General features: G+C 47.8%; 1 protein-coding gene across 1 annotated transcript in view; it reads left to right on the plus strand.

Moving 5' to 3' along the window:
* LOC111968331 (ataxin-7) overlaps window positions 1-11,360 on the plus strand; it is a 35,338-nt gene that overhangs the window by 20,818 nt on the left and 3,160 nt on the right. The window contains exons 6-12 of the mRNA XM_023993830.2: window positions 6,707-6,977; window positions 7,614-7,897; window positions 8,341-8,423; window positions 8,568-8,839; window positions 8,963-9,161; window positions 9,384-9,505; window positions 10,286-11,309. Coding sequence (XP_023849598.1) covers window positions 6,707-6,977; window positions 7,614-7,897; window positions 8,341-8,423; window positions 8,568-8,839; window positions 8,963-9,161; window positions 9,384-9,505; window positions 10,286-11,309 — 2,255 coding nt within the window. The remainder of the gene's footprint in view (window positions 1-6,706; window positions 6,978-7,613; window positions 7,898-8,340; window positions 8,424-8,567; window positions 8,840-8,962; window positions 9,162-9,383; window positions 9,506-10,285; window positions 11,310-11,360) is intronic.

The following is an 11,360-nucleotide window of genomic DNA, read 5'->3' on the forward strand; positions in this document are numbered from 1 at the left end:
CGATATCAATCCCATGAGCATGCTGACTCTGACAGGCACAGTGGGTCGTCGAGGATTTCCTATTGAGGAAGGTTATATTGCATGCTCATGAATGTGCAGGTTGTCATACCGCTGCTGCCATTTCAATGGCATTTGAGAACATGTTTGAAACTTGTAAATATGAACATACTAGCTAGCTCCATTCGAACAACTGACTCGAGAAATAAGCTCATCAACTGAGCCTGCAGCAGACGTGATACCCCCTGTCATGGCATTGAAACACCTGCTCAACAAAGCGATTCGGTGGCGTTCTCTCTTTACTGTGTTGCCACCATGCTCGATACTATGTACAAGGACCGCTACTTCGATGCAGACAATAAACAAGGTTTACGTGAAATGTTACATACACAGCTGGACAAGATGGAAATCGACACAGTGAGGAAGAGGCGCCACAGACAGAGCTGAAACTTCACTGCTTGACATGTATGATGAAATCCTGGTTGAGAATTAAACGACTGAACAAATGAACCCATGAAACAGCACAGCAAGTAAGAAATAGGTTTTGATTTTGTTTTACTGGTAATGGGGACATACGTAATTGCCCCCAAAAATATTTTTTTTTGTGTGTGTGTAACCATTATTTAACTTGGCAAGTCAGTTAAGAACAAATTCTTATTTATAATGACGCCAAACCCGGACGACACTGGGCCAATTGTGCCCCGCCCTATGGGACTCCCAATCACGGCCGGATGTGATACATCCTGGATTCGAACCAGGGACTGTAGTGACTCCTCTTGCACTGAGATGCAGTGCCTTAGAATGTTGTGTGTGTTAACAATTTAATTGTACTAGAATGCTTAAAAGGCCGCAAAAATGTTAAACATCGGTTATCGGTATTGTTTTTTTTTGGCAAGGAAAATATAGGATATCGGTATTGGCCAAAAATGCCATATCGGTGTATCACTACTTTCTGGTGTTCTTTACATTCTGTTTGGTGCCTAATGTTTTTAAATTTGGGGGCAGTGTGCATGTGTTTGGTGTGTGTCTGTGTGTTAACTGAAGAAGTTTCATGCGGTGTTTTCCCCTTACTGCCACAATGACATGCAGATCATTATGCATGTATATTCCTTCCTCCCATTCCTCTAGCCAAATCACAGCTAGGCCTTTGCAAATATGAGCAAAGTCGCCATTCTATGCCGTATTCTACTATACAGTCGTGGCCAAAAGTTTTGAGAATGACAAAAATATTAATTTCCACAAAGTTTGCTGCTTCAGTGTCTTTAGATATTTGTCAGATGTTACTATGGAATAATGAAGTATAATTACAAGCATTTCATAAGTGTCAAAGGATTTTATTGACAATTATATGAAGTTGATGCAAAGAGTCAATATTTGCAGTGTTGACCCTTTTTCAAGACTTCTGCAATCTGCCCTGGCATGCTGTCAATTATCTTCTGGGCCACATCCTGATTGATGGCAGCTCATTCTTGCATAATCAATGCTTGGAGTTTGTCAGAATTTGTGGGGTTTTGTTTGTCCACCCGCATCTTGATGATTGACCGCAAGTTCTCAATGGGATTAAGGTCTGGGGAGTTTCCTGGCCATGGACTCAAAATATCGATGTTTTGTTCCCCGAGCCACTTAGTTATCAACTTTGCCTTATGGCAAGGTGCTCCATCATGCTGGAAAAGGCATTGTTCCTCACCAAACTGTTCCTGGATGGTTGGGAGAAGTTGCTCTCGGAGGATGTTGGTACCATTCTTTATTCATGGCTGTGTTCTTAGGCAAAATTGTGAGTGAGCCCACTCTCTTGGCTGAGAAGCAACCCCACACATGAATGGTCTCAGGATGCTTTACTGTTGGCGTGACACAGGACTGATGGTAGTACTCACCTTGTCTTCTCCGGACAAGCTTTTTTCCGGATAACCCAAAAAATCGCCTCACTGTGCGTGCAGATGCACTGACACCTGCCTGCTGCCATTCCTGAGCAAGCTTTGTACTGGTGGTGCCCCGATCCCACAGCTGAATCAACTTTAGGAGACGGTTCTGGCGCTTGCTGGACTTTTTGGGCGCCCTGAAGCCTTCTTCACAACAATTGAACCGCTCTCCTTGAAGTTCTTGATGATCTGATAAATGGTTGATTTAGGTGCTATCTTACTGGCAGCAATATCCTTGCCTGTGAAACCCTTTTTGTGCAAAGCAATGATGACGGCACGTGTTTCCTTGCAGGTAACCATGGTTGACAGAGGAAGAACAATGATTCCAAGCACCACCCTCCTTTTGAAGCTTCCAGTCTGTTATTCGAACTCAATCAGCATGACAGCGTGATCTCCAGCCTTGTCCTCATCAACACTCACACCTGTGTTAACGAGAGAATCACTGACATGTCAGCTGACCTTTTGTGGCAGGGCTGAAATGCAGTGGAAATGTTTTTTGGGGATTCAGTTCATTTGCATGGCAAAGAGGGACTTTGCAATGAATTACAATTCATCTGATGACTCTTCATAACATTCTGGAGTATATGCAAATTGCCATCATGCAAACTGAGGCAGCAGACTTTAATAATTAATATTACAAATTAATAATCTCAAATTTTTGCCACGACTGTACAGTGTGAAGTTAAATGCAATTTGTTGTATTGAGTAGAAGTGTGAATATCAGTGACAGGTTTTAGCACATGCGCATAACATTTAGAAAACTAGAACAAGCATCAGAGGGACAGGCTAAACAGGACATTAGGCCACCCTGAATTTTTTTCCACTGTGGTATTGCAATATTACTTTGTGTCATGATACTTGGCCTGGTATTGTTAGTAAAATGATGGTATCGTGACAACACTAATGCACACATTACCCTGGGACTAAACACCTCCCTCTGCAACTGGATCCTGGACTTCCTGATGGGCCGCCCCCAGGTGGTAAGGGTAGGTAACCACACATCAGCCACGCTAAACCTCAACACAGGGGCCCCTCCTGTACTCCCAGTTCACTTATGACTGCACGACTCCACCATCATTAAGTTTGCCAATGACACAACAGTGGTAGGCCTGATCACCGACAACGATGTGACAGCCTATAGGGAGGAAGTCAGAGACCTGGATGTGTGGTACCAGGATAACAACCTCTCCCTCAACGTGATCAAGACAAAGGAGATGATTGTGGACTACAGGAAAAGGAGGAATGAGCACGCCCCCATTCTCAACGACGGGGCTGTAGTGGAGCAGGTTGAGAGCACCAAGTTCCATGGTGTCCACATCACCAACAAACTATCATGTCCAAACACACCAAGACAGTCGTGAAGAGGGCCTGACAAAGCCTATTTCTCCTCAGGAGACTGCAAAGGTTTGGCATGGGTCCTAAGAAAGTTCTACAGCTGCGCCATTGAGAGCATCCTGACTGGTTGCATCACTGCCTGATATGGCAACTGCTCGGCCCCACGACCGCAAGGCTCTACAAAGGGTAGTGCGTACGGCCCAGTACATCACTGGGGCTAAGAGTCCTGTCATCCAGGATCTCTATACCAGGCGGTGTCAGAGGAAGGCCCTAAAATTGTCAGACTCCAGCCATCCCAGTCATAGACTGTTCTCTGCTACCGCATGGCAAGCGGAACCGGAGCGCTTAGTCTGGGTACAAAAAGGCTTCTTAACAGCTTCTACCCCCAAGCCATGAGACTCCTTAACAGCTAATCAAATGGTTACCCATTTGACTATTTGCGTTGCCCCCCCCCCCCCCCTTTTTTACATTGCTGCTAATCTCTGTTTATTATCTATGCGTAGTCACTTTAACGCTACCAACATGTACATATTTCCTCAATTACCTCGACTAACCGGTGCCCCCTTCACATTGACTCTGTACCGGTAGCCCCTGTATATAGCCTCGGTATTGTTATTTTACTGCTGCTCTTGAAATATTTATTTGCATTTTTTATGTTTTATCTATTTTTAAACTTATTTTTCTAAACTGCAATGTTGGTTAAGGGCTTGTAAGCAGTCACTGTAAGGTCTACTACACCTGTTGTATTCAGCGCATGTGACAAATAAAATTTGATTTGTTTTATGTTAGTGTGGACATTGGGATCCATACTATTTAAATTGACCAGTCAAGGCCACGGGTTTCAGTGGAATCACTACTCTCTTTTTACAATGCAGTGTTTATTCAACATATCCTTTGAGAAAGAAACAAACAGCTAAGCCTGTAATATTTCATCACTGATTGTTGCTGGTTATACAGGGATCAGGATTGACCACAAGAGGGAGACAAGTGTCATTGGTGACACTCATTGGTTCTGTGGCAAGAGTCACAGCAACCCATAGACTAATAGCAAATGTGAATAGAGTAGCAAATACAGAAGTTTGTACTTTCCACATAAATTGAGGTTAGCCTAGTGCCGGTGTGGTTGCACCTGACTACTACAGTGTAGTTCATTAACAGGACTTTCTACTTAAATGTTGTGCAATAACATTGATTCAGATATCTCACACGCTGGTACCACAGACTGCCTGTCAGTCTCATCTGCATAATCTCCGTGATTTGATACGCTCAGCATTATGAAGTTCCATAGTAGGCCTGTCCATTCATTGGTTTTCCAGTGTACCGTGTGTTAATGCAGGTCTCAACAGTTCCTATCTGAAGCCGACTGAACTTGTCTGGTCAGTGAAACACTAGTGAACTTCTATTAAAATAATGAGCTCATCTCTGCAAGGTACCACAGAGGGATCCTCCCTTTCTGCCCTGGATGTAGTCTGTGTAGGGACCCTCCCTTTCTGTTGCTGCTGGTAGGAAGGCCATTAGCTGAGAGAGTCTGCTGAAGGTCAATGCACTGTGATTCTCCCATCTAGACTGACTCTCACCTCTTTCTCCTGTATTGCTTGAAGCCCATCCATATGCTGTGTTTGAACAGTGGAGCCCCTGGGTATAGTACAGGGAGCAGCTAGCCTGGCACTGTGGGCAGGAGTGACGCTCTGGAGTTTAAACAAGCACTAGGCAGGCAGCTCCGCTCCTCTTTTATTCATCCATTTATTAAGCCGGTCGCTGAACAAAGACCCTCTCCTCACAGCTATATGCTAGTACTCAGCAGTGGCTGACTGAGACTACAGATCTGGGATCAGCACAAGCAGAGCTATAGTATGCTCTGAGGAGAGCAGGCCTGCACTGTTGACAGGACCATGTAAACATTTTTGATTGGCCCTAGCTGCTTTATGTGTAGCCTACACTGAGTGCTGTAGGCCTATGCTGTGGCCCACTTTCCAAAATGTACCCCAGCAAGCCTGTCTCCTCCGTAGCCAGGGATTCCCCGGCCCTCTAGAGAGACTACTGTTATTTGCCAGTGTGAGAATAGACCGTAATGCTGCTCCTCTCCTCGGTCTCTGTTTTCCTGTTCTATTGGTCTGCCAGGACCTCTCTCGCTGGCTGGCTGACTCTCAGCATTTGGCAGGCGTTGTGGGAACGTCATGCTGGGGAAGCCTGCTCGCGCTTGAGTGTGGGTTATGCAGCGACGTCTGGCTTGGACTGTGTGGCAGCTATGGGTTGGGGGAGGTTGGCGAGAGGCTGTTGGGTGCTATCCTGTTAGCAGGAAGGCAGTGGGTCATGGGTAGGAGGGTGGAAGAGGTGTGAAGCTCCAGCTTGGCTCGGAGGGAGAAGGGCCTGGAGGTGTTGCTCTGTTAGCTAGCTGGGGTGGTGTGGGGTTGGGAGTGGCAGCTTTGCGTTCTGCCCTGCTCTACTGCTGCTCTCTCACTGAGACAGCCTCGGCATGCAGCCCAGACCTGCATGGGCTTAGCAGAAGGTTAGTTGGAGTTTCGTTTTAACTCGCCACGCCAACACGAGCCAGCCAGGCAGACTATTTCCCACTAATCCTGCTCTGATCTGCTCTCTTTATCTATCGCTCTCATCCTCCCGCTCCATTCTCTTGTTATCTGCCCTCTCATTCACTGAGTCTCTGTCTTTGTCTGTAGGCTTATGTCTCTCTTTCTGACACACTTTTCTCCATGGATAGAAGATGAAACATGTTTGTTGTGCTGCTCTGCTGGTTGGGAGGAGGTAGTGCAGTCAGTGTCTTATCTGGCTGTAAAATGGTCAGATTAACCCTTTCAGGACTGGAACGGCCTTCAGTTGCTTCGGCCTGAAGAGCTATACCTCTCGCATTCTCTCACATGCTTTCTTCCTCTCTTGCTGTATGACTTTCATTTTCTCTTTCTGTCTGTTTTACTTTCAATTCTCGTGTAGTGTGCTTGTTCAGATTGTGTTAGAGTGCTCGATAACATTAGAAATAACTGTTTAGGCTAAATACTGCAATGCAGATTTTCCGTTTTGTCCTGTTCAGCAGCTCTTGTTTTTTCCTTAGTTGAATTTTTTTCTTCTGGTGTTAGTATTTTCTTATTAGTTATTTTAAGCCTAACCGTTCCATTCTGTTTCAGACAGGAAATCAAGCTCCTGACCCTATTTTAATTTCAGGTGAATTGGCCTGGATCAGCAAGGCTTTCTAGTCTCTGTTTTTAAAACTACCTGTTTTTGACTTTGTTTAGTACATTTTTACCCACTTATACTAGTGTTTATTCACACATTGATTCCATGCACATTTATTGCAAATGTACCTGTACAAAGGCCTGTTTCAAGAAAAAATGGAACACTAGTTACTACCTTCTGATTTATGTGCCTGTTTCGATGCTTGTTGGTCATGTTTCTGTGTGGACTGTAGTTCATCCCTAACCTGCTTTCCCCCTGACCCCTAGAGAGAAGACACAGCTCGGCCAGCAAGCCCCCCTCCACCTCGGCCCCCTCGTCAGCCTTTTCCCTGTCTGCTCTGTCTCGGAGCAGGGGCAGTGGGACTGGGGCTGGTCCCGGGGCGGGGGCCGGGGGTGTCAGTGGAGGGGCCATGGGCCGCTCCTCCAGTGGGACCAGCGCCTCGTCCAACTCCAAAATCCTCAAACCAGCCAAAGAGAAGCTGCCAGGCATACAGCAGAGACCTCACTTCCCTCCCTTCAGGGAGCTCAATGACAAAATGTAAGCCATGCCTAACCTAGCTGCTGAACCAATAGCTTTTATTATTTTTTAAGTAAATTTTTATTTAACTAGGCAGTCCATTAGGAACAAATTCTTATTTACAATGACGGCCTACCCCGGACGACACTGGGCCAATTGTGCGCCGCCCTATGGGACTCTCAATCACGGCCGGATGTGATACAGCCTGGATTCGAACCAGGGACTGTAGTGACGCCTCTTCCACTGAGATGCAGTGCCTTAGACAGCTGCGCCACTCGGTAGCCCATGCTGAACCCAATAAAGATGTGTTGTCGTGTTGAACTTCATCCCCTGCTTTATGTTTACTTCTCTCTTCAAGTCCTCTGCTCCCTGCTCCTCAGAAGTCTAGCTCTGACTGACATCTCCCCGTGCTACCCTCCATCTGAATGAGCCCCTTAAAGAGTGTTAAAAAGAGAGCCTTTATCAAACTCCATTTGCAACCACTCAAAACATGTTGGCTTTCTACTTGGGGATTTAAACGCATTTTAAACTCTACCTAAACCTGTTCTGTTGAAATGAAATGATTTCTCTGAGATCTTCGATTTGCTACTATAGATAAATTAACTCCCTCCTCCCGCCATCCCTCACTTTCCCCATTTGTCTATCTCTCTCTTCCAGCCTGACCCCTGCAGTCAAAGTGGAGAAGATGCGTCTGAAGGTGGATGTGTGGGCCAAGCTGGTGCAGGCTCCCTTGGCCTCCACGACGTCGTCCTCCTCCAGCAGCACTGTAAGCTCCTCATCACCCCTGAAGCCAGGCCTTAACTGTCCCTCCATACCAAAGGCTCCCTTGCTGGCCCCTGGCCAGATCCCCAACGGAAAGGGCCACATCGCCCTCTCTGCCCTGGACAAGAAGCAGGACAATAGCGCCAGTAACAGACAACACCTCCACAAGAGACTGTCAGGTGAGAGGAGATGATAAGGGATTGTCTGTAATATGGTTTGCTGCAATAGATTTAGAACCTCAGTCATTTATCCAAGTACTGACTGTTAACTCGAAATGACACAACGACAAGGTTCCAGTTTAACAAAGTTTACTATACCGTATGAACACACTCAAAGGTAGCCATTACACTCAAGGCTAGGTCCATCGACGACAAGACTCCCTGCGCAGGCGCACTCTTGACTGAGTGATAGCCCCGTAATAACAGAAATATAGGGATACTTAAAACATGAACTTAACACTGACATGTCATAGCCAAACAGTAAAACCTCTGCTGATTTTATTCCAGAAATGCCACTAACTGAATACTGTTTTTCTGCTACCGCTCTCTTTCTCCTTTTCTTGTTCTCTCTCTCTTCCTTTCTTGTTCTCTCTCTCTCTCTCCCTTGTTCTCTCTTCCATCAGAACGTGAGTTTAATCCAGATATCCACTGTGGGGTCCTGGATATGACAGCTCGGAAGCCATGCACACGATCCCTAACATGCAAGGTACCAAGCCCTCTTCTGCCCCCCTTCTCTCTGTTTTGTTAGGAAATATTCCTTGTCACATTTCCTAGGTCTTTAAGCAGCCTCCAGACTCTGAGTGCAGCTCATCCTGACCTAACATACCCTTTGGCCTTCTCCCTCCCTCAGACACATTCCCTAAGCCAGCGGAGGGCAGTGCTGGGCCGGAGGAAGCGCTTTGACACACTGTTGACTGAGCACAAGAGCAAAGCCCGGGAACGGGAGCTGCAGCACACCCACCCCCAGCAGATCCCCCCTCTCAGGGACCCCCACCCCTCCCCCTCCCGGCTCGCCCCCCACCATGACGCCCACCAGGTCGCTCAAGGCAACGGAGCCGCCGACGCCGCCACCAAGCCTTTGGTGCTCAGCAAACCCAAACCTCAAAATCCTGGTCTTCCACGGTGAGTCACTCCATGTACTCTTCCTGGGTACCCAACATCCAACAACTACTTTTTGCAATGTGGTACAGCCAGTACCTGCATCCCTGATGTGTGTTTCTAAAGCACTGTTTCCTCTGCTCTAAGACTGAATAGCAGTATCTCTCAAGGAGGTGGCGGTTTCCTGGGAGACCCCTCGTCGGTCCACGAGTTGCCCCACCACTCTACGCCCGCCCCCGACGGGGTCTCCTGCCTGTCCAGTGATGAGGGGGAGAATGAGGAAAGGGAGGAAGGCACAGACAAACTGGACTGTCACTATTCAGGTTACCAACCACGGCCTGCAGCTGTAAGTCACTTTATATTTAACTCTTACAGGAATATGCTCTACATTTATTGAGCCCTTAAATTCACACCACAGCAACAATGAAACAGAATAGCCAGATGCACGAAAAAATCAGTCTTCAACCTGTTTTTACAGGCTCTATAAACAGTACCAACCTTCATTGAGTGGCAGCTTTTACCGTGCAGTGTGTGTTAACTGTTTCCTGTTTCCCCCCCTGCTGCTCAGTACTGCACCTTTGGAAGTCGACTATTTGGGAGTAGCTGCTACTCGTTTGACCGGCGCTGGGATCGAATGCGGTGTGCTCTTACTGCCATGATGGACAAGCACGTCAACACTCAGATGTGGAAGTAAGTCTGTACATTCGTTAGACCAGCGTTCCATAATACCTACCTAATCCACAAACCTATTGCAAAATCACTGGTGCAGGGAGCAATAGTGTTGCCGGTGTCGTGGAAATATTCAGTCAATAATATTTCTCAAATACCGGAGCCTGTGAGTTCAATTAGACTTTATTACAAAGTAATAAAAGCCGAGGTGGTTCATGAACCACTTTGTAATAAAGTCTAATTGAACTCACAGGCTCCGGTATTTGAGAAATATTATTGACTGAATATTTCCACGACACCGGGTGGTGAAGGGAGATCTAGTGCTGTATGGGACGCCATTAGGCTATTTATCTCTGGTCCTGGAGGGCCAGAACACTTCTGGTTTTCATACTCTCCTAATTAGGGACTGATTGACCTGGGACACCAGAGGGGTATACCACAAAGCAGGATCAATGAGTTGGCTTGCTAATTTTGATGAACAACCATAAATAACCTGATTTTCTGGCTAATTAAGAAAGCTAAACTTAGATATTTGTTTTTGGTTGTTGAGTCAATGAGACCATGCCCATTTCAAGCTTAACTTTTATTTGTTTCAAAGATATTTCACAACATTTAGGCAAGTTAGCTGACATTGATCCTGCTTTGTATTATACCCCGTGTCTCTCCAGGACTGTCCTGTGCTGACTCCTCTCTATGTGTAAAGCAGTTCCAGTTTCTATCCAGGACGATCTTGTGCTGACTCCTCTCCTATGTGTAAATGTTACTGATGGGAATGCTCATTGTGGCCTGTTTGTGTTATAGGAAAATCCCTTTGGCCTTGGAGAACTCCTCTGCGCCGGCCCACAGGACAAGCACAAACTCCCTGTCCTCATCCCACGGTAGCACCCCTGCCTCAGGCTTCCTCAGCCCCTCTGCGCCCCCTTACACCCAGTCCTACGACAGCAAGTCTGTGCTCTCGTACGGGACCACCTTAAACGCTCGTGCCTCCCAGGGCACGGCCGACCACCCTGCCTACAGCGCAGCACAGGCCAGACAAGTGTCTTCGTCGCCCCAGATGCCTTCAGCCCACTCCTCGGTCACCACCCTGGCTTCAGGACGACCGCTCAAGTCCAGATCCAGCGGCAAGTCCTTCAGACCCCGGGAGTCCTCCTCCACAGCTGCCATAACCAACTCCACCAGTGGGGGCAGCAGTGGAGGAAGCAGCAGCAGCAGCCTCAGCTCGGGTAAGAAGAGGAAGAACAGCTCCCTCCCTACATCGTCTCACGCTACCACCTACACCTCAGAGTCCTCTTCCTCCTCCAACACCACCTCTTCCTCCTTCAAAAAGAACTGCACAGTTCACAGTGGCAGCTCAGGGAGCACGTCCCACCACGTCCCACTAGTCCCCTCATCTCACAGCGGCGTCCACAGTGTGGGACTTAACTGTGGCCCCAATGCCAGGACCAACTCCCTCAGTCTGAAGGCAGAGCCCTCGGGGCCAGCGGGGGTGTCGGGGCCTGGGGTCAGAGGCCCCCCCTCGGGTAGCCCGGCCGAGTCCATCAAAAGGATGAGTGTGGTGATGAACAGCAGTGACTCCACCCTCTCCTTGGGGCCTTTTGTCCACCAGGCCTCAGAGCACCACAGCAGGTTCAGCCATGCCCACACTGACGGCCGCCTGGAGGGGAAGAAACGCAAGGGCTCCCCCGCTGCCAGCTCCGTCAACAGTGGAGGTGGACCAGGCAGGCCCAAAGTGGCCAAGTCTCCAGCAATCAACAACATCCACGGCAAACATGGACGCACAATCCCAGGAGGCCCAGGGCTCCCCAACAACTCCCTCATCCATCAGGTGGGTTGGACCCCTACAGCCTCACACACTGTTTGCTAACACTTCCTATCA

This window comes from Salvelinus sp. IW2-2015, linkage group LG1 (genome assembly GCF_002910315.2).
Source record: "Salvelinus sp. IW2-2015 linkage group LG1, ASM291031v2, whole genome shotgun sequence".
Lineage (NCBI taxonomy): Eukaryota > Metazoa > Chordata > Actinopteri > Salmoniformes > Salmonidae > Salvelinus > Salvelinus sp. IW2-2015.